This window comes from Dendroctonus ponderosae, unplaced genomic scaffold (genome assembly GCF_020466585.1).
Source record: "Dendroctonus ponderosae isolate FM_Combo_2020 unplaced genomic scaffold, Dpon_F_20191213v2 Dpon_F_20191213_5, whole genome shotgun sequence".
Lineage (NCBI taxonomy): Eukaryota > Metazoa > Arthropoda > Insecta > Coleoptera > Curculionidae > Dendroctonus > Dendroctonus ponderosae.
The window spans coordinates 12452175-12478292 of NW_026018715.1; the positions used below are offsets into that span (position 1 = coordinate 12452175).

The following is a 26118-nucleotide window of genomic DNA, read 5'->3' on the forward strand; positions in this document are numbered from 1 at the left end:
CGCAAAATGAATGTATGCAACAAATCAAAATTGCGGGAATATTCGGAATTCTAGATCATGTAAAGAAGCAGATCGCAGATCCGTGATGCTTGAGCGAACATTTGCGATCGGCGGCATCAACTTTGCATTTTGCACCTGCAGTTCCTGCACGTAAATTTCCCGCTGTCAAAGCCGTAATTCTTCCATGGAATTTGCGAAGTTTCCGCACGGTTTCAATTCGTTCCCGATCCAGGCACTGGATAAATATGCTTGTTAATTAAGGCAAAGTAAATTTGCTTCAAGATCCGATAGAGAATGGGTGAGAAATGTTAATGATGTGCATCAGTCGCATAGCTCTATTACAAGAACAACAACAATGAAATTTGGCAGCAGATTTTTCCATTCAAGCGCGAAATTAACATTGTTTTATATTTCCTGCTAACAAAACTTTTCTATTCATTTCATTTAAATAACATTTATAGTATTTATTTAACTCCTTTGCCACGTGTAAAACCCACAAAGCTTGAAGTGAATTAGTAAAGCGAGCTTTGTGCAAGTGAACCTTTCAATGGTCATTAATAAAACTAAAACCTCGAAGAGCTTTTGTTCCCCCAGTAGTTAATGGATAACTTTTTTCTGCTCTATATGCGTTTTTCGGGGTTCGTGTCGGTCGCCGTTCATGCTGCAGAGATTTATTCTTAATTTATATTTCGAGTGCGTGATATTCGAGAAAATTCCTGCTATCTACATGCCATATCCCGTGTCCTTTGCAGGCAAAAACTAACAATACTTCCATAAAGTGATCAGTTTCAAGAGCTGACCATTTTAGAACTTACACCGGTCGTTTAATGCATTTTTCGTGCTCCAACCATATTGTCTTTGAAAGCATAAAAGTGTTATAAAGCGAAAACTTTTTATATCCAATACGAAAACCGGCGGGCTAAAAATAAAATTCAGAAATTAACAAAATCTCACCCATAAAACAGTCTTAAACTTTTCGAGATTAAACTAATTTGCTTGGCCAAAATTTATGGATGTTTTCGGTTATTTTTGACAGAGGAGAACGCGGGTAATTTAGTTTACTGTGCAGAGCGATATTTCGCTTAATATTAAGGTCGACACTGGAAAAAGGTTAGCCGAACTTGTTAAGGGACCGTTTGGCTTTTGATGTCACAGCTAAAAAAGGTTGATGATAATATTTGGAATTTACGTGGCCTTAGCATGTTGATGTATTAAATATTATCAAAAACATTTTACTGTGAATTCGTCAATTTAATTTTCAGTGAGTTTTGTAAATGTTGTTTTTACTCTGCAGTTTTCCAACGTTTGGCGCCCGAGCAAGGATTGGCTTTCACTTGAAAAACACTCGGCAAGTGTCAATAAACTGGTTTAAAAAATATATAAAAAAGTGTCAGACTGATGAAGGTGAAGAGTTTTACAATTGGAAATATTGTCGTTGAAAAGTGTGACGTTTTGCAAGCACAAGTCACTGGCATCTTCAGAGTGGTGCTGCCTCCTTACTTCGACGAAGAAGTTCCTTTCCACTGCAGCGTAAAAGCCGAGAACTCACCATTTGTTACCTTTACTTGCAATAATAGACAATGTATTATGAGTATTTTTGTTTAAAAACTAACAATCAAAGTGGGAAACTCAATAAAACGAAGTAAATTGGCCAATTCTGAGTCCATTTTTCTCGAATTAAGTGCGAATTTGCTTTGAATTAGTTTAAAGGCGCTCAAAGAAGTGTGAAATATCTTCAGGCAATAGGGAACGTTTTATTTGAACATCGGCGGGAATTTTCAAGGGACGCATAAATAAATAGATTAAATTTCCGGAAACATGCGGGTTGGGAATATTAAAAAATGCCCATTTTTATCTCGCATAATTAACGAAAAAACCTGATGTTGTACTAATAAGTGATTGATAATTTCCAGCAGTGGTTTGTTAGTTTCATTGTTGGAAAGCCCGGAATTGCACCCCGGATATTCCCACAGTGATTCTGAGGCGAAAATTAACAATCTCAAAGGCTGAAAGTAAAAATGCCCAACTGAAAGCAATGAACAACTAGGTAATAAAAACCATTTCCTTCCGACGAATTAATATCTTGACTCTTCGTATCAACGGGGAAACTTCCCCCTTGTCACTGAATGTATCCAAAGTTGTATGAGACAAGGATGTTTTGTTCCCATTATATTTGCTACTTCATTTTCGGAAAGTTTCATACTCAAAGACAGAATGTAATTCTGGGTTGTTTCGAATATGAACATACACCATATGCACATTTTTTTTGTCAGTTTGAAGCAGCCGTTTAAGTGGGAATGTGCGGATGGAAGCAGTAGAATAAAAGAAATGTGCATTTTTCCTCGTAGAAGAACGGTTCTCCAATCATTAGTAAAAAAATTGAGGAAATTTGCTGGAAAAAAAGCACTTGAAGGACACAACATTTTGGCTTTTTCCATGTTTCTTAATAGAAAATCGGTGAAACTTAAGTCATGTTTTGCCCCTTGGATCCGACACTATTCCAAGCTCCAGCCGAGCTAAATCACATTTGAAACTCGCGTAGAGCGAAATATACTTATCGGGTTACGTGTCTCTATTTGTTTTTGGTTCAGATCCATTCCCGAGCGTCGCACCTTCTCCTTCCAATTTACGTCCCAAAATCGCCCGAGGAATTTCAGCCTTGTTGTTTCATATTATAAATGTCTCGTTTGATAAATCATATAAACGCACGACTACCGAACATCACGAATTTAATTACCCGAATAAGGGCACTTTAGCGAACGGCTTAGGCCTGAAACGAGCAACCAACAGACGAAAATATTTCCAAAGTGGTGTTTGTTATTTTAGGATTTACCACATCCACTCGCCATATACAGGGTTTCTCATTTTCGACCATACACTACTAGCTAAAAATGATATAAACAAATACTTCATTGTATATACTTTCCTGACTGTGTTTCAATTCCAAATCAAAATTAATTCCTGGGTTTCAGTCATTTATTCTCTTTATTTATCAATTAAGTTACGTTTCGGTGTATTTTTCCACCATCATCAGTTTTTCTAAAATAACATAGTTAAAAAACAAAATTTCAGTAATTTAAAAAACAATCACAGTTCGTCAACAGCCGCATCATATCACACATTAAAATACATCACAATTGCAACACTTTAAAACATTAAAATTAATTAGGCTTATATAATATATAGCGACAATCTTAGCTCAGTATATCATACATTAATTAAATGAAATAAACATAGAATATTAACTAACACCCGGTATATTGAAGAATTTTGCAAACCAAAAATAATATTCTCAGAATTCAAAGAAAAATAGCTGAAAGTAAAAGAAATCAATATAAACAATATTTTATTCGCTTTGTGTCCAAAATGGACAAAATTAATACTCCAAATGTATGCCAAGGCTTAAAGCAGCAACAACGCTACACGTGTAAGTAAAAATTTTTAAGTATCTGAACAAATAATTCTAGTCTCTGCCCAAATTTGATTGTCCCCACTAATCACCTATTAGGCCTAATTAATTTTAGAATGTTTTAAAGTGTTGCAGTTGTGATGTATTTTAATGTGTGATATGATGCGGCTGTTGACGAACTGTGATTGTTTTTTAAATTAATAAAAAAAATTTTTAACTATGTTATTTTACAAAAACTGATGATGGTGGAAAAATACACCGAAACGTATTTTAATTGATAATTAAAGACAATAAATGACTGAAACCCAGGAATTAATTTTGATTTGGAATAAACAAATACTTTAGGCAAATGTTAAAAAACAATTTTTTTAATTATCCTGTATATTTCAAGCTAAAAACAACATTTTGACATATTTTTTCAATAATATAACATCCTATGGATCATATTAGTTTGCCAGGCGATTTAATGTCTGGAAAAGTTGTTCTCGGGTTAAAATGACTTCTTTATAAATTCTACTTTCCAACATTCCCCCACCAAAAAAGTCTGGAAGTGTTAAATCCGGTCATAGTGGTGGCCACCTTATAGGTCCAGGTGTTCCCATACATCGGTTTCAAAAGGGAGGATTCACATGCTTATCGAAGAGCGTTTTGAAAAGGAGCGCCATCTTGATGAAAGTAAATCTCTCTAGTTTATTTAAGGGAAAAAGTTACAATATACAGAGTGTCCCATTGAAAAAATGAGCTTATGTCCTATCACTCTGCCACCTGAACCCATTCTGAAAGCTGCAGAATATCCAGCAATCATTACACAGAAACTTTTGCATCAAACTTTTTCTCCGTCTTCTTTACCTGAGAAAATATGGGGTCGTTTAGAAATTGGCAATTTTTGATTGTCCCCTGTTCTATTTTAAGCTGGACACCTATACTACTTTTTCGAAAGCACTAATAATGCGAGTATAAAATGTTTTCATGGGTCTAAATCACGCTTTTTGCTGCGGTTATTTCAGCCTGCGAGATTTTTGCTGATTTATTGAATCGCGAATACCGGGGAGGCTCAAAAGCAGGTCCAAACAAGGCAGATTAGGCGACATGCTCCATTCTAGGCTATCAATGTTGCTCAAGCACCTCGTCTTTGTTCGGGATATTTTAGGGCAAAGCCTCCCTTTCTACCCATGACTTCGATGGGATCTTTCAATCGTTTTTGCTCTTCGAAACTAGGCCAAAGTCGTTTAGCAGCCGGGGTTTTGAGGGTATAAAGCAAATTTAGTAAACCGGCTTAGAGTTGATGCTCCCAGTTACTCTGTTCGAGTCACTTTTTTGCCTTTCCGGTGCACTGTTTTAGGTACATTAGCACGTCTTGATTGGTGCAGGGCATTAGGGGCTGGGGAAAAACACCAGATAGGATCAGGCTTGCTTATCTTAGAAACAAATAAATAATAACAAACTGACGATCGATTGAGCCCAGGCTGAAGGGTCATCGAGGCTGCCGCCATTATTCCGGAAATACGTTACTACCAGATGCGTCCCGATTAGCTATTGTTCCAGCCGCGGCTCTAAAACGAGCTGAATAAAAACATTTTTTCGCATTCCATTGTTTAGCTGGATTCTTGGTGATTAATCTACAAAAAAGTGGATTTTTTCTCACTTTTCAGAGCACTTGAATGTACACGCAACAATTAATAAAACGTGCGCTGAAAAGAATCAAAGAATTACGCAGAAGTAATTGTTCAAGTGTTAACAGCACAGCAAACAGTGGCAGATTTACAGGGTGTCCCATTCTGGTATTTCCACAGTTGATAGCGCTATCAAAATAAGCGATTTTTAGGTCAAATTTAAAATCGTGAAATCGCATTCGGTTAAGCACCAAACATGGGACCATTTCAAAATAGTACTTARTAATAAAGTTSAACTTCCATTTTCAACTGTAACCATCTCCTAGAAATTYTCAAAAAAAAATYKKTTTTTTTCTCGTACTCTCCCCTATAAACCCCTTAAACGCAATGATGCCAATGTCCAATCAAAATTCACAAGATCAGAAGATGTGAGTACATAAGTRTCGAAAATGGGACATMTTGTACACGAATTAAAACTCGATAGTTTTCACTGCTTTGGATGATACGAAACAAAATAAAGGGTGGAAAAATGACCTTTTAAAAGCAGAAAAATCCCTTATCCCTCGGGAATGTGTGTAACGCCCGTCAATAAATAAACGTTTTGCTATCCCGGCCCAAACTGTGCCCTAAAAAATGTATATAACGGGCAGGGTTTTCATGCATAGTGCCACTTAGGCCTAAGTCCTTTTTTGCCGCTATTTATCATTAGAAGGAAAGCGGCCCTGTAAATCGTGGGGAGTATTAACACATTACCAGCAGATGAGACGTGAAAATGTAAATGGGTTGGTCCGATAGACGGCTGGTTTTTTTTTGAACTGAATAATCCGCGCTAAATTAAGGTGTATAAAAAATCGTAAGTTTGGCCAAACTAACAGCTTCATCTGAAAATGCTATTTAAATGTATCAAGAGTGTAAAAAGTAAAACAAAATATTTACGCTGGCAATTTATTGAAAGCCCTTTCCACTTTGGGACGCCAAAGAAAAGCGCAGATGTTTTTCAGTTGCCAACAAAATTCCGCAAATCAATGAACGTTTCTTTGTTGCGTATAATTGAGAAACTTTTCGCGCTTTCAGGTGGACTKGGAAAACAATTTCTGGTTTCGTTTGCTCGACGCAGCACCRCTCTGAAAATGCACGCCACTCGTGCTCGCGAAACGTCACAAAGAAATAATTTGCAAAATTTTAAATTGCGGTTCAATAAAGTAAAAATTCTTGCCACTGATTGGCGATCGTTCAAGTAAAATTTCCAGACTAGTTCAGTGAGGCTGAACGAARAATGGTAGTYYTGAACCGATCAAATGGCGTCATCCTGAAAAACCATTGAACACTTTTAGCTGATGAAAAATCCAAACATGCACCACAAATAACGCAAATTTATGTTAGAAAAGGTGAACATTAAAATGCGCGATAAACATGCATGGTAAATTCCCAGTGAACTGCATTTTTTCGCTATAATCGCAAGCGGGTGAATTCGCGCTTTGGGCAAGTGAAAGAATTTCACACACTAAGTTATACAATCGCTCGCCTTCATTATTAAAACATGGCGTAAGTTAAGCAGATAAAACTTTGCTAAAACAGCAAATTGAGTATGATTTACATGAATTGGGACTGGGGGAGCGGAATATTGCCGCTCCGGCCGGTTTGTGGGGCCTCGAAGGTGCCGTAAAATACGATTAAGCGGCGCGAAACGAATGCCAAATATACGCAAATCTACCCCCCAGTTGGTGATTTATGCGATTTTTGCACGTTTCCTTAACGTTAGTTATAGTTGAATGCATATTACGTGTCATATAGTATCATATTCTATTACCCAACAACGTATTTGCATATAAATTGAGACTTCGAGCGGATACTTTTCGTTCACAAACAACGACTGCTAAACTTTACATTATTTCATCAAACACAGCTGAAATAATTGGAAAACTCGCTCTCATCCGGCAAAATGATTACTGGAAATATTCCACCGTACCGCAGAATGTCACGCACCTCAATCCTCAAAAACATCGCAATTAATTTGCAAAATCTGCACCGATAAAATTACCTCAAGATAACATGATTAATATGCATTTGCAATGGGGATGTTACCTGAATACTGATGCTGGAACCGTTCCTTTTTGCCTCAAAGGCATCGTAAAGAACAATTAAGGCCCGACCTTTTGTGCGCCCAATGAATGTTGAATAAGCGCCACTTTACTGAAAAAAGAATATGCGCGTTCACTTTCCTCTTTCAAGTTGTCCCGAAAAAGCCCTCATCCAACAGTTATAAAGAGGTATTTAAGCAAACCAATCGCAAACTTTATTAATTGACTTCGGTAACTGACAACCCGAGAAAGGAATACTGGAAAATTGCATTTTCTTTTGCTCAAACATGGAGAGTTTGCTCGATCCCATAGCGCAAGAATAATAAATAACTGGAGGCAATTGGAGTTTTTTTCGACGCGAGCAAAAATCCTGAAACCCAGTTATAAACATCCAAATTAGTTGAAGTGCAATTAAAGTTTTCAAGAAAATTCCTGTCCCGTGCAACTTAATTCCAGTGGAAATTAGCATAGTTATTAAACTTTTCAATAATAAAACTATAATGAAAAGTCTGTTAAAAGTTGTAATTTTGGTAATTGTTCCTCTAACCCGAGGGCCTACTTCAACGAAACCGCTTAATCAAAAAACTCCTACAAAACGGCCAAAAAATGGTTTCTCGCCTCGCTCTTGCCTCTCACAATTTCCCGAATTTACATAACATTGGCGTTTTTCATAATGAGCTTATCTTAAATTGCATCTGAAAAACCTTAAATGAACTTTCTTGATAGATTCCGAGCGCGTTGATTTTAAACTCGGGCTGGAAAATGGCATTTTTTCGCCATGCAGAATTGCACTTCTTTCCCGCAAGTAGGTGGATATTTAATTATCTTGGGAAGATTTTATTGACTACAAATTTTTTTAAAGCTCTAGTTAAAAAACAGTTTATGTGTCAAAGACGGTAAAAATAAACAGAAAAACCGATGAACCGCAATCCTAAATTAGTCAAGTTTGAGTGCTGAAAGAGGCGCAGATTTGGCGAAAGCTTGCAGCTGAAATCCTCAACCAACTAGATAAACTGAAAATTCATAAAACTACCCTGTTTTTTAGTGAATCACAAACGTAATCAAATGGCGTTTTTTTCCCATCTCTTCGCTGTTTTTTTTGTGGCAATGCAGTCGGCGCATATTAAGATAAGGAATCACAAAAGCCCAACTAAATGCCGCTTTAGTGGCAAAAATCAAATAAAACGGAGCCCCCATTTCAAGTTCCCTAAGCGCTTTAGAAAACCCCGCTTTAAGTAAATTTCGGGAAAAGGAGATACTCTGCCCTGCCTTATCTCTGACACAATCTGCTCGAAAGAAGTCATTTTGTATGCGAATTTTTAACTAGGAATTTTATCCAGCGCGCACAATTTCGAATAAATTATCGACCTTAAAAGCCCAGAATAAGGACAATCTATACACAAATATATACATTGTTACAAACGCCACTGTTCTTGGCACGGAATCCTGATAAGACTATGGATGTGTCTTACAAATAGTTGAGCACACTTACCTTGTCCTGCTTTGTGAAAGAACACTTAGGGAAGGGTGTATGTTGGCGTACCATAATTAAGAGAGACGCCGCTAAGAACTGGGATTTCTCACGAGCACATACAAGCACCCACGTTGTAGGATCTGTACTTTTGGCATTGTACACTTCAGTTAACAGAAAGTAAAATCATTTTCTCGAACAATTCATCAAAGGGTCTCTTTCTTAATTAAACACCCTGTTTGGGCCCGAAGAAGATTTAAAAACAGTGACTTGAAAAATTGTTTAAAAATGTGGTCAAAACACCACTTTGTGTGCATTCAAATAGCTAAACAATAATGAAACTTGGCCTCAATAGTCAGACGGAAGAATTCCGCAATTCCATTAATCATGCCCAAGGATTATTCGATGGAGAGTCCCATTTAAACTAGAGAATGGTGCTCAGTTTCTAGCAAATTACCTCAATTAGATTAGAGGAATGACTTCAATATTGAGGGAAATTCTATTCTATGGCTGAAGAGACGAGGTCAGAACTGCAGCTGCTCTGTAAAATTCGGCGATTTTTTGCGATCGGACGGTTTTCTACATTGAAAGCTCGGAATAGGGGAATACGCAAAAAATATTCAAATTTTAATTTTTTTAATTTCAAGAAGTTCTAAGAAGTTGAAAATGTTGAATTGCTTTACTTGATTGAAATAAAGTGAACCCGAACTTGTTCCAATAGTTCTATAAAATCAAACGAAAATATTCATCAGATCCATTTTTACATTCTATTAAAAGCTGACCAAAAGCAAAAGCTTTTAGCAGTGAGTAAAAAGGTTGGAAGTTGGAAAAGTTAAGTTTCTTTCTCGATTCAAACGAAAGTTAAACTGAGCTTGTTCCCAACAGTTTTCTAACGTAAATCTATAGATCTAAAACAACGACTTTGCCTCAAGTCTCTTCATTTTGCCAGTGAAGAAACTTACGGCTTACGGCTTGAATGTTCGCAATGTTATACATTTCACTCTGCATGTGCTTTGTTTGGCTCTATTAACCATCAGGCACTGTTTGGGCAAAGTTTTAACTTTCTGTTCTTAACAGCGAATCGCCCTGTGGATGCTCAATTCTCTTCAAATAGAGAACTGGCCATCAATCAAGCCTCACTGCCAATGACAGAGTGACCAGTTTAGAGCTACATCGGGTATTAATTAGTAGCATTGCGGCATTAAGCACAGCTTTACATCAAGCACAGACTACCTATACTCTAACTCCTTGTAAGTTGTCCATGCAATTCTGCATTAATTAAATTGAGCTTGATTGCAAATAATTGAAGATCGAATTATCTGTAATTGTTGCTTTGAGCGCTTGTTAAAAGCTTGAAATATGCGTGCAAAACGGCTAAAAATGAATTGTACTGCAGCCACACATAAATCCTGAATGTTATTTCACATCTGCCTGTTCCAGCGGCCCGCAAAAGCTATAATACACATTTATTCAGAGTGTCCGGAAATAATGGGGCGAAAACTCGTGCGGAAGTTCACTTCCATTAATAAATATTCAGAAAATTGTAGCGGGAATTAATTTTTTTTTTAATTTACATCAGCGATCTCTTTATCATCGGTAATAGTTGGATATAAATTCTTTAGGAAAATGGCATTTTTGTCAATACGCTAAATTGCACTATTTAATACTGCGGGAAATTGCGCCTGCCACAACCGGCTAACGAGAAAATCGCATTTTCTCCCCGTAACTAAAGCAGAAATTTCGCTGAATTTTCAACGTGAGTATTAACATTAATTATTTCTCTATTTTGTTTTGCTCTCGGGCGGAAACAGCGGAATGTAAGTAGCTTTCCAGATGCCGGCTTAGAAGAAAACTCCCTTAAAATGTTACTTAAAATAAACTTCCCGAATTCAATCTCCAGATGGGAAGAAGGTAAAACACGCAGGCTATTATGAAACACAAAATAACGGAAAATGTTTTGGAAAATGAGAAATTATTTCGATTTTTTAAGGAGGTTTGAAGGATTTTATTGGATTGCCACAAAAACACACTTGTCCTCATTTAAACCAATAAATGCTCATACACACTTTTGGTTCCGCCTCGTTGTCTACATAAACATAAAAATAGTTTAACGGACTAAAATCAGGTAAACCTACTGGCCACCTACTAATCCAAAGGCTTCGCCCATGTTTTTCCTCAAAACCTACTGTTTCCGATGTTATGCAATTGATTCTGCATGCATATGGGATTGTCAGCGTTTTAATCCCCAGAATAGTGACCCTTCAGTCGATAGATATTCGCTATTTATCACTCCCACATAAATACCTGCTAGTGTCAGCATAAATCGAGGGCCGGCGCTTCCTGCAACATTTCAGCGACAGCTTTCCTCAGGTCAGCTACAGCTGCAGCCAAGGGCTGATTGTTTTTTGCTTGTGTTGGTAGCTGTTTGGAACGTTTTGACTTTAACGATGAAGTGTTTCCATCAGAAGCGTTCCTGCTATTCTTCAAAGTATTTCACGTGTGGTTTACCATCAGAAAAATTTCAGGAAGTAATCAAGAAGAAACAATGGTTTGGACATGCAAATTCCTCTTTGCTTCAAACTTCAGTTGCATTTCAGCAATTATCATGAGAACTAGGATTTCAGGGCCATTGCGTGAAACTGTGGAGTTTTTCGGTATTCTAGACGGTGGTAAAAAAAGAGTTCTTCGACGATTTCACGGTTCGAAACTCCCCAGATTCATTTCAACAATCAAATTGTTATGTCCAATTTTTCCTACAACAAAGTGAATTCCACTTGGCTTTGGGAGCAATAGAAATCACGCTGTTCAAATTGGAATAAACTTCGACAGTGGGGAAAAGTACCACTTGAAACTCCGGTCCTGCAATAACCCGAAAATTCCAGTCTCGTTCAGCTTAAATGCGAAAAAACCACTCGTGGGAAAAATCTGGAATTAGGCCAACGAAAGTTGGCGAAGGATGTTTTCGACCCGAATTTAACGTTTTCCAACCGTAAAAAGATATGTATTAAGAAAGTCAATAGGATTGTTTTGAAGTTCCCTCGCATGACAAAATGGAACTATTTCCATTTCCTTTATACAACTTGAGTAAATGTTTCGCTAAATTAAACGAAAAACTTACTTTGCTGCTTTTCAAATCAAATGATCCAATGAGATTAAATCCTACAGCGAACCCGCCGGCCGGGGGAAACAAATCGCTCAATTTTAAAGAAAAGCCTTGCTTTGAACTAATTTATATGTAACGTTAGAACGGCAAAAAAACCAAACAAATTACACAATCGTCCCGGATAATGAATGCCGTCGAACAAATGGACATTCCGTTTATTGCTACACCGTCACCGTCCCAAAAATATTATTTTTCATGGGAGGGAAATCCAATTATTTCGTCGAGCTCCGGAAAAATCGCATGCCCGTTAATGTGGATAACGAATGTCGCATTATTCGAACTTCGTTAACTTTCCCTTTATTCCACTTTATCTATGACTATATTTCGCATTTCCGCAAAAACATGACTACACTGTGATTGACAATAGGATAAAACTCTAAACGAAAAAAATCAAAGTAGTTCACAAAAAAAATTATTACTTAAGTCGCCTCTCGAATAGGAATTTATCACACACCACTCTAGTAGCCGTTAATAATGCCCCGAAATTAATTGATTCAATTTTACCTCCTATTGTACTTGCTTTTGTTATTAATGGGCAATAATTAAACAATACGTTATGTTTACTCCACGATAATTTATTATTGCCCGCAGTTTACCCAACAGAGAACGGGTAGATTAGCATGTTACAGTTCAAATTTGGGCATTACTGGAAATAATTTAGTCGATAAAACGCATGATTCCAATCAGTTCTGGATATTTTAATTTGTTCTTTTAATTTATTTATAAAATATTTGTGAACTAAAATAAACAATTTAACAAATATCAATTTCCTCGTGTGGAAATGATGAAATTTATAGAATATGTTTGATATTCGGAATAAATAATTTTAATTGCACATAATATAAAACACTCGCTACTGGGGCATCGCATTTAGGGCAAATTCAATTAAACGACACCTTAAATTTGCAATTTTTTTTAATTCGTGAAAAATAGTAAAATCCCATAACGAGGTTAATCTTTTTTTAATTACACATCCCTTAGGCAGTCTTTCGTGCGGAAACATCCCTTAATCAATAACGAAGGTATGTTATATAAAAACGAATAGTGGAAAAATATCGCTGTTAATTATTCTAAAATGAATTAAGAGATTGATGAATGTGAGCATCAATGTTACTAATGATGTGCCTTTAGCAACCAAATGGCCAATAATGAAAGAGTAGCGCTCACAATGTGATTACTAAAGTAATTAATATTGTCATCGAAATATTTTTGGAAAGTAAAAAAATTATAATTAATTGTCTATTTGGGCAATTGCAACAGCAGAGATTGATTATGAAAATTGCTCGTGAAAATGTGTTGAATTACAAACCGGTGTGTTTGTATGTCGCTTTATTATATATAATCTTTTGTAATTATTTACGTACCGCACTGGGCAGGTTTTACGACTTAATATTAACTAAAATGTGGATGAGGAAATAAAATCTAGATTAAACTGAAACGTGACTAGTAATTCCTTACTCAGTTACAGTGCAGTTACATCTAAATATTATGTTGTATGCCGAAAGTTTCCGCAGTAATTATCGTTTGCTTCAAGCGGACTTTCCGCACGACTCCATTTCGTACAACGACGTACACACAACACCAGTTATCCGGTTTCCAAACGTATTTTCTGTGCAGGAAAATGAATTATTATGTAAAGCTCAAATTTCACGTCGAGTTTAGGTTGTCGTTTCAAAAAATATTTCCCTTAATAAGTCAAAAGTTTAAGACGATACGTTAAAATTGCGGAGTTTACTGGCGCACACATTTCTTACTGGGTCTGGTTGATTTCTAAATAACAGTAACTATTAACTATCAACTATAAGGGCTGAGTTCCAAGGCCCGCACAAAATCCTATCGACATTTTCCTGGGAAAAGTCGCGAATAAAAGTGAATTCATTATAGTCCTCTCGGTCCTCAGATTTGATTTGCTTGTACTTGTTAAAGCCGCATCCATACAGATGGTTGTTCTCTAAAATTCCGAAAAAGTGACAAAATACCCTGAAAAATTAACGCGTGAAGATGCAAAAAAAAATATACCTAACAAGACCCCAGATTTTGCAATTCGTCTATGGAAAAACTGGGAGAGTGTAACAATTTACCTCTTAGTAAGTGGCACTTTTTCGGCTTCATTTCTTTCATTTTCAAATCTCGCAAATATGGAAGGAAATACTTGGGCAGGATCGAAAATTATGTATTTTTACTGAAAAAAAACGCAGTTGAGTGAAACACCCATTTTTAGACCATCCTTTAGAAAGAGCGCAAAAATCAGCATCCGGTGCGATCGAAATGAAATATCAACGATATATACAGTGAAATTGCTCAAAATAAACTGTTTGACTAGGAATTAACATTTCGTGAAGTTTGACAAATTCACCAAGCCTGGAAGTTTCACTTTTCAAATGCCCATTTTAATGGAAAAAAACTTCGTCGAAGTCGAAAACTGCAATTATACTACCAAACTGAATCAAAAGGGACTTTTACGGTCACCATCATTTGGAGGCTTGGGAATTTCCCTCTATTCAACCCATTCTATATCGGTGCCTCTCACCACAACCGCTAATCAGTGATGGAAATTATTTTGAGGAACCTTGAGCGATTTATGCAGCAGAAGTAAACGGAAAATGTTTGGCAAACCACAAGGCGTTGAATAAATGTAAAAATCATTACAATCTGCTTGACCTGATGGAGGTGATAGTCCTAAAACATTAGACTCTCAAACTTTAGCTGGAAAGACAAAGGAAATTTTCCAAGGATATGCTTGAATGTCGCATAGAACACATCGAGACGACACTCTTTAAAAACAGTTTTGTCTCTAATTTAATGTGGAGAAAGGTACGAAAGAAGATTTTAAATTTGGCTGATGAGCAAATAGGGCATTGTTGAAAGAAAACCACGCTAGATTTCTTGAAGAGAAAAATGTTGCTTTTTACCAGATAAACCAGAAATTGCAACATTTCGATAGAAGCAATGGAAATAACCGAATCGAGTTTTCATAGTCGCGAGTTTAAGAAGCGAACTTACCTAAGAGGGCGATGGTATGCTTAGTTCCACATGCCACCTGCGTAACATTCAAACTCGAGCTATTATCAATGTCCACTACATGGGGTGTAGCCATAACTGAGACAGTTTTCTCTTTGCCCGCCTCAAAAGAGGCCAGCCCCAATTGGCCGTTGCTGTTCCAGCCCCATGTGTAAAGGTCGCCTTCTTCGCTGATAGCAGCCGAGTGCCAACCACCTTTAAAAAAAATCCTCAGCAAATTTTCCGATTTTTGAATTAGCTTTTGCTCGCCTGCTGCAATCTTAGCTATTTTAATCCCAGCCAGAGCTTGGAGCAGTACAGGAGAGGATTGGTCATCTAACTGGCCAGTCCCAAGCTGCCCGCGACTGAAACATTTGCAATTTATAAAATGGCAAATTACTTGATGATTAAGCGTGCCTGCCAGCACCAAAGCTATAAACGTTTCCATCAGTATCCAGCAGCAGGCAATGCTCTCTTCCACATTGCATGTCGACTATGTTCCTGTTAACAAAATCCACTTGTTCTGGAATGGTGTATAAAAGCCCATTTTCTGAATATGCCATGAAGAGCTTGGAAGTGGAGCTGATGCATTTAACGCGGTCTTGATTGCCGATGAATTTTGGTAAAGGTGCAGGGCTCCAATCTTTGAGGGAAACTTTCAATAACTGGCCGTCTTCTGCAAGGACCAGGAGTTTGTCATCTCCAACAGTTACTCGGGATATTTTCGTGTTGCAAAGATCTAATTGTTGGGTTTTAGCCAAATTACAATGCAGTTTAAGCACAGTGTCACTGGCCAGAACTGAGTAGGTGTGGGCAATGGAAAAATGGTCTCCAGGGCTGCAGTTTCCAGTCAGTTGAAATTCGCCCACAGTTGGACATTTCGCTGGGCAATTCAACTGGTTGTATAAATTAAATCCTTTGCATAATATCCGCATAATATCGATTAGCAGCGTTTCAGTTGGTCGATTTTTTTACGTTTGGCAGACCGTGTCAGGCACTGCAATCCAGAACTTTTGGACCTTTTGCTGCATAATCTTCAACTATACAAACGAGTAATTTCCCGAGATGGTAAGTTAGATTTTACCTCACTTTTTGCACCGAATAAATGAGGTGTGAGGGATTTACTGGCAAAAGAAACTGCGAATAAAGTAGCAGAATTTGTGTGTTGTTATGTAGATTATTGTTGTTGTCATGGATATATAACCTAGAAATAATTCGTGTGCAGAAGATATGGATGCTGATATTTGCGCTGTTGTCTAGTTTTTATTATGATATCCCAATGGGCGCAAAATGTGGTATTTTTTTAAATAATTTTTTTTTTGCATGAAATTTTTATTAAAATCCTCTTGGGTGCTTTTTTAAATTTGTCCGGTAATATTTCGGAATTTATAATCCTTATGGCGCTTGGTAAGCGAATTTATTTGAAATAGTTTAGAGCTATAGGTCGTATTACGTTTTACAAAATATTAATTTGCTTTCCTACATCTCCTTCTTTGGAACCTTCTTAGGAAAGGATAACCAACACCCTAGAAAAGGAAAACGCAAAATCATGGTTTCCTATTGGCCACCAGTATACCCCGATTTATCACCCATTGATTGTAGTTGGAGTTCGACTTAACCAAGCGCTCACAAACTATTATATAACATTAAAAAGGATTGTGTTTAAAATGATTGTTCGATTTAAATAAACGCCTACCGCCCATCAGACACACATGCCGATTTTCCGCATAAATTTGTTAACATGTTTTCAAACTGGGGAGCTAAAAATGAGATGGCAGAAACCGCATTTTTACAAGAATCCACTTTTTCAAACACCGTTTTTCATTTTACGTATTTTTTGTATGGATTTTACTGCAACTTACTTATAAAATCCGATTTCAACGTGCGTCGTTCCGTGGGTTTTTTTGTCGCTTCGACATATAAATTTGAATTTAAAAAAACCCTAAATATCTCATTTGAATAAAACATTAATGATTTAAAAAAACATGTAAATCACCAACTTTTCAGGGCCTTTTATCCATTCTGCGGAAATTCACGTCAGCCCCTGAGCGCGAACTAAGACTGTTGTTATTAGGGTTGGATAACGCGGGGAAAACCACCATTCTGAAAATATTGGCTTCTGAAGACATTACCAGTATTACGCCGACAGCAGGATTCAATATAAAATCTGTGATAAGCGACGGATTCAAACTGAACGTATGGGATATAGGAGGACAGAGGAAAATTCGCCCCTACTGGAAGAATTACTTTGAAAATACCGACGTCTTGGTAAAATATCCACCACTATTGAATGAATTGTCCAAAAAAATTAGATTTTTCAGATTTATGTGGTTGATTCGGCTGATAAGAAGCGCCTAGAGGAAACTGGAATTGAGCTTTATGAACTGTTGAGCGACGATAAGCTACATAACGTGCCCGTATTGGTTTACGCAAATAAGCAAGACCTGCCAGACTCACTATCCGCCTCAGATCTCGCTCAAGCTTTAGGCCTGCCCACTATTAAAGATCGTTCCTGGCAAATTCAAGCATGTACCGCCTCTGAAGGCACTGGCGTCCGGGAAGGAATGGAATGGGTTTGCAAAAGCATCAAAAAGAAGTAGATTATGTAAATGCAAATAGATCTAAAACAGGAAAAAATTCTTTTTTTATGGTCAAATAAGCAAAGCCCTTTCTTAGGTATCCTGTATAAGTCTGTAGGAGATTGCAACTATTGGCTGCCGGTATGCAAAGCAACAAAGGCCAGTGTTAATAGAACCAACATTTAGAAGCACCCTGTACAGCAAATAAGGACTCAATTAATATTCTGGGTAATTAGTTAACTTGGGTGCTAAAAGTAGAAAACATTTATTTTACATAACATTTACATTATTATAATAAATATTACATTTATATAACGCAGCTTACAGCGAAGTGTTTAAATAACCAGCGCTGGTTCAATGATTTTAAGACGCAAAAATGTAAACATTTTGTAATGAAAAAATATACGCACACGACTATTTAACATTTACTATCTATTCACTTGCATCACTTTCTAGTGCTGCTGGTGCTCGATTTTTGAGCTGAATATTGAAGTTTCTGCTTCAGCCGCTCTTTTTTTTTCGCATACTCATCATGTTCCGGGGAAGCGGGTATCACCGAAGAATCATCCGCGTTATCCTCGACCGGTATGCTTTCGGCTGTTTTCCTAGAAGCTACCACTTTATCCTTCGGCCTATCTTCTGTAGATTTTGTACTACGGGTTGTAGTCAATCCAGTTGCAGTTTCTGCACTTTTCAGTTGTTTTTTCGCCTGATTTCTGGTTCGAATGCCCGTAGCGCTACTTTGGGCCGGCTCTGGAGACTGACTACTTCCAAGCGACTTTTTTGTGGGATCAGGTTTCATCACATCAATCACTGGCTTCTTCGCGACTCTTTTCCTGCTAGTAGTAGACGATGGCGCATCCGGACTATCATCCGTAAATATATCAATAGTTTTAGGGGCAATTAACGGCTTAACTGCAGCTGATTTTTTTATCTTTCGCGATGGGAGGATGCGAGTGGCAATGGCATTACTTGGTGTAGACTGAGTTTTTGTGTTGAAGAGATTGCATTTGGTTCGCTTTTGCTTTGGAGGCGAGATTTGCTCTATTCCATTTACCATCAACGAAATAGGAGCTATTTTATTAGGAGGCGTTAACAGTATGGGGACACTGCTAGCTTCTGATCTTGCTGCTTCGGGTCTAACAGGTTTTGAAGCTTCGTCTTCAACAGATGGACGGCAGTTGAGCGTTAATAAATGAGCATCATGATACAGATGAACGTACTGGGTTTTCTTGGGCTCCAGCATCTGGATTAGCTGGTTGTTCATTTCGAGGGCTTCCGATTTTGTTGATGTGTTGCTACACATATGCACGTTGTAGATGTATAGAACATTAAAATAACATTCACTGAAAATGTCCTTAAATTTGGGAATAAGTGACGCATGGAATAGCTTCGAGACATCAGTTTTGAAACCGGAAAATTTCCGCGCCAGTTTCTTATACAGATTTAAGAATCCGACTGCATATTCTTCCACTAGTTGATCCTCTTGCTCGTACATGTTGGCCACCAAGATCAAATGAAACCGCTTTAATAATAAATCTTGGCACACAAAGGACTGGCACATGAAACACAAGCACCCCTTCGCATGAGAAACAAACTTGGGAATCTCAAAAGAATCTACTCGTAATGCGGGAGAAGATGGCCAGCACTGTTTAGTAAACCGGGGGAAGTCCAGCGCCAAATTCTCCATTAAATAATCGCATTCATCAACATCATCCGGAACTTTTTCTTCTTTGCCTCCCCCAGTACATTCTTTAGTTATTAGTGTGGAGGACTTGAACTGGCTCAGGCTAAGAATGTCGTCAACACCAATCAATTTCACGTTGTAGTGGTCCATATTTCCAGTGGCAAGATCGCAATGCGCCAACAGAAGCAGAAAAGATATACATTTAAGTGGCAAGACCGTTTTCTGAGCCAATAGAACAGCAGGTTTCGCATAGGAGCGACTATCACGAGGCAGTCGCATCAAGCTGTATATATTGGCCAGTTCATAAATTGTGTCCAACAGCACGCCTTGTTCATATGAATCAACTGAAACAGGAAAGATCATAACACCCAAAATCAAAATTTTGTTTCAACGGTTAAGTGTTGTGTAAATCGCTCAACTTACAGGCTTTCCCTTTAAGATAGTTTACGATGATATCGTGGGCACAGTGCAGATGGTACGCCATTGGGGCCTCATAGTGGTGGCCTTCAATAAAATTGCAACTTCTAGTGAGTTTGTGTAAAAGCACATGCAATTGAGCCCGTAATATTGGAAAACCAACTTCCTTCTCATGGGCCGAACAAATGTTGTCGGCCACTTTCCAGGCTTCATAGGAAAAGTTGGGGTTGTCGAATAGATATGCTTTGGATTTGCACAGATGATAAGTGGCCAGCGTTTTAGAACATCTGTAATTATTAATCCATACCTTTGGATCACTCCAAGCTACTTACGCTTCTTTTAGACTGCTTACCCTCCATTTGCTTTGCCCTTGGCCAATTCATCTCCTTTGCGGATTAATTCTTTTACGTAATCCTCAGTTACATCCGCGGATTCAATGAGAAAACTTATTCCAAGCAAACAAAGCTCAAAGTTTTCAATGTTGGCGCTGTATTTCAGCAACAAATGAAAGGCGTTCAGGCTTTTCACCGAATCGCCATGCAGTCTGAAAAATATTACTTATATAGTCAGAAGAATAGCTTATTAGGCTTCAAAAGACCTGTAATCAAAGCCAATCAGAGTCAACAAATGTGCAACGGTGGCAATTTCTTTAGGCTTCAATTCCGTCGGAATTAGTTGTTCAATTATAAGCAGGGAAGTGTTGAGCGATTGCATAACTTCCATAAATTTGGTAAGCCGCAGATTGGAGTACGCTGACACTATATCACATTCATCATCCGCATCTTTGGGAACCACCTCAACTTGCTGGCGTTTTTTGGCGGATTCTTGTACTAAAATCAATCTCCCAATAATATAGTTGTGCTTGTCTCAATGTTTACCTAAGGCTAAGACGATATACCTTTCATAGACTTTTCCATTTCTGTTCGATTTTTTTCCACACTCTTCTTGCAGCACAGTTTAAATAAATAAAAATGTACACCAGCCAACGCTAGTTTAAGAGTGGAACTCGATGGATCTACATTCAAAGAAGTTTCGAACATTGCTTTTAGTCTAGTCAATGCGGGAAGGTAGTCTAGGTGTACTTGCACTTGTCCATCCCCATATACATTAACAAAAATCTCGGCAAGTTTTGGAATATCGGCAATCTGAAAAGCCACTTTTTACAGAAAATGTCTACACTACAGTACAAAAATGAAGCGCGCCTGTATTTTAGCACCGGTATTTTTTATAAAAAAAATAATTAATTTATTAGTATTAATACTTCAATAATATGGGAAAGTGTAGCCAACATGGAAATTTTATTCGTCCAGCGCTTCCGATATCGAACCAACTCGTACTCAAGCACTTCGATTTCCTTGGACTTAGTGAGAAGACTCTCAAAGTCCAGAATATGGCCAAGTTTCTTCTTTTGACTGTGTAAAATACTAATTAACGTTTGATTCAGGATCTCTAGATCTGCCTTATTCTCCACCTAAAATCAAAGAAAAATTGAACTGGAAGTACTAAAGTAAATGAGTTTACCTTGAGCATAATCCAGAAGTTGTTAAATATAACGTTGCTCGCCTCGGGATAAAGAAGACAGTGAAGGGCGCATAATCCCATAGCGTTCAGCCAGTTTTTTTGTCGAACTTCCATCTCGCAAAAAATTGTAAATGCCTTGGTATAAATAGATAATTTCCGGAACTGAGGCTGAATGCCATCAAAATCAAAGGCGGAAATTAAAAAGTTTAACAACATCCTTCTCACATAGTCAATATTCAAGTTGAACAGTCTCACTATGATATTCCAATTGTTGAGCGATAAGCAACTGTAAAAGTACTTCCATTTTTGGCATTCAGCCTCTTTCAGCTTTTTCATGACTGAATATAACATATTGAATATTTTGGCCAGGTACAAAACAAAGTCATTGCCAGCATTTCCGATTTTCATTATGTAATCGTCCCACAAGAATGTCAGCGTATAACTGATCTCCAGCATGCCGAGGTAGTTTTTCTTTACTGAACATCCACAGTTACATCCATTTGGATAGATCATTGAGTAGGAAAGAATGTCGTCGATAATGAACTGTGATACGTCCAACAACCTAATTTCTGACCAATTATGCAGACCTGTTTTTTTGTAGAACAATAGAATATTTTGAATGGGTGCTTCCAGTAAATATACCAGGTTGTAGAAGAGCTTCTTGTCGCTGGACTTGAAATCATGAATAATTTTTCTGGCTTTATTCACGCGCTTCTCCATCTCCCCATCCGGATGTGGGAACAATGAAGTAATAGCTTTGAATATCTGAAAGCCTTCCTGTGACTGGCCAAGTGCAGACTCCACATTGTCTAAAAACTGCTCAGCAAACGAAAATTGTTCATTTAGAACTGCATCTGATAGTATTGAAGAAGTAATGGGACCCAAGCTGACTTGAATGGAGCTCAAATATTCCGGAATGTTGTGAAATTTTGAAGAAACCACTTGCAGCAGGATATTATAGAATGCCAGCACTTGATCGTTCCTCGGTTTATAGACCAGCAATACTTTATAGCATACAGACGCAAAGTCCATTAGCTCGTTCAGACTGTTGAAAGTTTTGCGGATTTGCAGCAGAATTTCAAGCGTTTCCAGTCTGCAGCTGTCCAAGACTGTGGGTTTGGCTCGTCCTTGTCGAGAAACAAAGTTATATATCAAGTTAGTGATGGAAGTATACACTTCTGCACTCTCCGAGCCGCTCTTACAAGCCCCTTGGCTTAAAAAGGTGGGCAGCAAAATGGTCTTCATTCTAGGAATATCTGCGAATCTCTCCTGTAATACCGATTGAAAGCTTTAGCAATAACTGGTTGATGCTTGCGGGACTTACCCTATTGCATATCAGCCTTATGATAAAGTAAAGTGAGCGCAAATAATTGGTCACGTCGGCTCCTTCGAGCGAATCCAAGTAAGATACCAGTAACTTGCAAAGTTTCTCAATTCCATCAAGATCACATTCTGCTTCTGAAATGCGACATGCTTTGGAGGCCCCGTGGAAAAACCTCAGGCCGATTCGCTTGTCTAATTTTTTGTCTTTTAGAGCCTTAACTGCTAGGGAAAATTTGCCGGCCTCAATTTGAACTAGAATCTCATTTATGGATTGGTCTGCCATCATTAATTTGCTAAAACTGAGTTCAGATAACAAATAGCTGAGAAGTTGAAGACATCAATTAACTTACCGGATTAAGTGCTATTGTTCTCACCTTAAAACCACTGTCTCGAAGATACACAGAATAATCGTTAAAGTATAATGTAAAGCTGATTAGAAAATTAAAAACAATTAACAACAAACACAAAAATACCAATTAACAAAGCGTTTTCTAGTCAATTGATCAGGAAACCAAGACTAGAATGCATTTAGCACAACAGGCACTTTACTGATTGTCAAACGGTGGCTTTAAACAGTCAGGAAAGGATTGATTTAATGTTAAAACCTAGTCATCGTTCTGGAAATTGCAACGTTTAGGCAGTAAAAGCTCTTAGAGTTCAGCGGGAACACGGCAACTCGGATTTTTTGATAAGTTTTGATCCTTAGTCATGCCAGTCAAAACAGGGAAAACTAACAACAAGGTTTTAACGATTGACGCTTTCAAATATAGGTAGAACACTATCTTATGGTGGAGCTTCAACTACTTGTGACAAAATCTAGTTGGAGAAATTCAAACAATTTCAAATAAAAAATTAAGCTAAGTACTAAACAAACCGGCAGGTTAGAATCCGCCAAAACCGTTAACTTCAACACAGCTATAGCAGAAAGTGTGTACATGTGGCAATCGCGCTCAAGGTACTATATAAACTGATACAAATGGGGAATTTATCAGATAAAGTTATGTAATCTAGGGTTTCTATAAGTGTGCATGTTGGAAAAATGCACTATACCGGGTGTCGCAATAAGGATGGTAAGCGGCTGTATCTTGGAAAGCATTTGGTGTAGTGTTCGAAAAAAAAATTGATTACAAACTTGAAGAAAATAATTTGCTGGAAATTATTTTCAAATTTCTCACATGACCACTCGATGGAGGAATTAAAAACGGAATTTTAAAATTCGATTTTATACAGAAATTGTGCCGATAAGTTAAACATCTAGTAAGTTTAGTCAAAAGATCATAAAAAACCATACTACTAATAAATAAAGATTTTTTTGAACAGCGGATCTTTGGAAAATGATTAAAATTGTTTTTATATCACACATCGTAGAGTTTTTATTGCTTTCAATTGATAGTAAAAACTTTGAAATCGGTAAAGCCGTGTCGGAATTACCGTCGGTTTCTTTGCATTAAGCGGTTTGACTTTCCTCCCACCTTTTATTTGACAAGTTAAGAAAAAAGTTTATAAAGAAAGTAACACGATTTTTTATAATATTTTGACTTTTTAACTTTTTAAAATACCGTTGCAATTGCGCCAGCTAGCGGTCATCTGAGAAATTTGCAAATAATTTCCAGTTAATTATTTTCTTCAAGTTTGTTATCATTTTTTAACACTACAACAAATACTTTCCAAGATACAGCCGCTTGCCATCCTTATTGCGACATATAACATTTAACAAGAACATATTTTTACAAGAAATATGTATTTATAATTTTATATAACAAATTTTCACAAGAAACTTTTAAGCAAGAAATTCAAATCCCATTTTTTTCTTTAGCAGTATAAAAAACTGATTCGAAAAACCTCCTGTGATTTTTTTAACGTAAAAACAAAAGGAAACAAATGCCTATTTTTTGCTCAAGAAGACCGCATCGCATGTATTTATTATTGCTTATTTGCATTGCATGTGAAAAGTTTTCCAAATTGCCACCAGAAAAGTGATTTTTTGCGTAAACAGTATAATAACGTTTCAAAGCACAACTAACAAAATAAATTTTGTGCTTAAAGAGCCATGCGGCTCGCGAAAATTAACAAAAAATGGAAAGACAATAAGCGCTAAAATATTTAAAACAACAATTTTGGTATGTACAACAGATTTTTACAATACAGTGATCAATTACAATCAAGAGGTTCGAGTTGAAGTTCGTGAGAAAAATATACAACATGTGAATTTGTTCCATGGCTGGTTAAGGGTTCCGAAAACTTCATTTTCAGTTTTTCGTCGATGATTCTGACAAATGTTAAGTTTCCAATGTGAATGGAGAAATAAGAATCATCTAACAATTTCGTACAAAAAAAACTCTTAAAGCGCTGCAATACTTCTCTTGATACGGCGATGATGAATTTACCAAAAGTCCCCGTATTTATTATCTTTCAAATCATCTGGCATTAATTATTGTTTCAGCTTAAGAGCACCTGTGCTTTATTATTAATCACATCTTCTACTGTTTATCTTAGCCGTTAACAGACGGAAATACTGGAATTTAGTCCCGACCGGTTTCTCAGCAAATGTGAATCACCCATCGCCATACTTTCATTCTGAGAAATAAGTCCAAAAATGAAAATCCCATACGTAGATATGTATTTATATTTATACATAAGCCAGTCGCAGGTATATACATATGTATATGTATTCAGGCCACTTTGTTAGCGCGATCCTTTATTTAAATAGCCGCTGTTAGGTGTCAATAATTTCCTTAGTTCAGGGTTTCTCATTTGAAAATCAAGTGATCAACATTTTCAAACAATACTTTCAGAGTCAGAGTCCAAAATTAGTCGAATTTCATTAGAATTTCGTAATAATTTATTCGGAAAATTTGCTAATTAGGTTTTATTCGGGACAGTGCGTTCGAATCCAGTATGCCATTCGGATTTAAATTGGCGCTATTGTTCTTGTGGTTGGTGTATTTAGAGTGTTTGTGCGTTCAAAATGATAATCAGAGGCAGATTCCTAATGACGATGCGGTAATTATTAATATATGAAGTTACTTAATTTTTAAGATGTTGATGGAAGCTCCTGCAAAAAGGTAATGATCTCAAACTTTCTCTGGTTAAAGAGGTTGAACTTTAAGTTTTTCAAATCAAAGCAGTATGCGAAAAAATGTTTTAATTGTAAATTCTTGTCCATTTAGGAGCCTTTTTATAAAATGTTCATAAAATTCCATTTTATACGGATTATTTTACAAAACAATGCGCTTTTGAACCGTAGATATAGAATCAATCGCATGTTATGTCGGCATCTTTTTAAGGAACACCCTGTATTTTTAAACCAATTCTCTATGTAAAATTTTCTTTCCATAATTCCCGTCTGACTTCATTCAGCTTTTCGTTGTAATTACGAAAATATGCTTTATTTATTCGCCATAAAGAGCAAACGGTGAAACTGAACTTTTTTGCATGTATTTTTCCAATTCTGATGCTTGGGACATAAGAAATTACTCTAGAAAATCAAGAAAAAATTATCTGAAATTCGCACTAAGGTTTTTATCAGCTCATGCATTTAATAGAGAATAATAATTGATATCAGATTTGTTTGAATCATCTTCAAGCCTCGGAAAAAGCGTTAAAATGCGTTGCAAAATACGTGAAAATGTGCCGAAATGCAATTTCATATCCTTGATTGGGAAGATTTGTGAAGTTTCCTGCGAACTGTACCATGATTCGTAAAATTCCTTCAATTCATGCTCCATTTTTGTTCATTTATTGGCAGCAAACACTTAAAAATAAATGGCCTTTTTAGAAAGTGAACCATCGATAAGAAAATGTTGGCAGTTTTCTCAAAAAATGCTTGAATTCAAGAAGTTTTAGATTTGCGT

The 26118-nt window shown here is 37.0% G+C and overlaps 4 protein-coding genes across 13 annotated transcripts in view; 2 read left to right on the top strand and 2 right to left on the bottom strand.

Annotated features, from left to right (window-relative positions):
* Positions 1-4217: 4217 nt before the first annotated feature.
* On the bottom strand, positions 4218-15953 carry LOC109545583 (ultraviolet-B receptor UVR8). 7 transcript variants are annotated; one of them, XM_048666563.1, is made up of 5 exons: positions 15155-15953; positions 15008-15102; positions 14741-14953; positions 13819-13919; positions 12297-13688 (listed from the first exon to the last, which is right to left on the bottom strand). In XM_048666563.1, exons 1-4 carry the CDS (start codon positions 15670-15672, stop codon positions 13861-13863), a joined length of 885 nt encoding a protein of 294 aa, XP_048522520.1. In that variant the 5' UTR covers positions 15673-15953; the 3' UTR covers positions 12297-13688; positions 13819-13860. The 7 variants fall into 7 exon arrangements, 6 of the variants coding, with proteins under 6 accessions (XP_048522523.1, XP_048522522.1, XP_048522520.1 ...); XM_048666564.1 differs by having other exon boundaries at positions 12297-13717; XR_007281524.1 differs by having other exon boundaries at positions 13599-13688; positions 13757-13919.
* LOC109545584 (ADP-ribosylation factor-like protein 3) lies at positions 15718-17526 on the top strand. Of its 2 annotated transcripts, XM_048666568.1 has the most exons (4): positions 15718-15805; positions 16745-17005; positions 17059-17342; positions 17414-17526. In XM_048666568.1, exons 1-3 carry the CDS (start codon positions 15803-15805, stop codon positions 17335-17337), a joined length of 543 nt encoding a protein of 180 aa, XP_048522525.1. In that variant the 5' UTR covers positions 15718-15802; the 3' UTR covers positions 17338-17342; positions 17414-17526. The 2 variants fall into 2 exon arrangements, with proteins under 2 accessions (XP_048522525.1, XP_019771919.1); XM_019916360.2 differs by lacking the exon at positions 17414-17526 and having other exon boundaries at positions 17059-17392.
* Positions 17527-17562: 36 nt separating this feature from the next.
* LOC109545562 lies at positions 17563-23357 on the bottom strand. Of its 2 annotated transcripts, none has more exons than XM_019916332.2 (9): positions 22615-23357; positions 22266-22557; positions 20942-22210; positions 20682-20891; positions 20319-20565; positions 20019-20250; positions 19773-19964; positions 19427-19707; positions 17563-19347 (listed from the first exon to the last, which is right to left on the bottom strand). In XM_019916332.2, exons 2-9 carry the CDS (start codon positions 22548-22550, stop codon positions 17762-17764), a joined length of 4302 nt encoding a protein of 1433 aa, XP_019771891.2. In that variant the 5' UTR covers positions 22551-22557; positions 22615-23357; the 3' UTR covers positions 17563-17761. The 2 variants fall into 2 exon arrangements, with proteins under 2 accessions (XP_019771891.2, XP_019771890.2); XM_019916331.2 differs by having other exon boundaries at positions 22266-22563.
* Positions 23358-24809: 1452 nt separating this feature from the next.
* LOC109536370 (matrix metalloproteinase-17) overlaps positions 24810-26118 on the top strand; it is a 6165-nt gene continuing 4856 nt past the window's right edge. The window contains exon 1 of one of the 2 annotated variants that reach the window (XM_048666417.1): positions 24810-25267. In XM_048666417.1, coding sequence (XP_048522374.1) covers positions 25163-25267 — 105 coding nt within the window. In that variant the 5' untranslated portion in view covers positions 24810-25162. Of the gene's footprint in view, positions 25330-26118 lie in introns of both variants that reach the window. The other variant, XM_048666418.1, reaches the window with a different exon arrangement.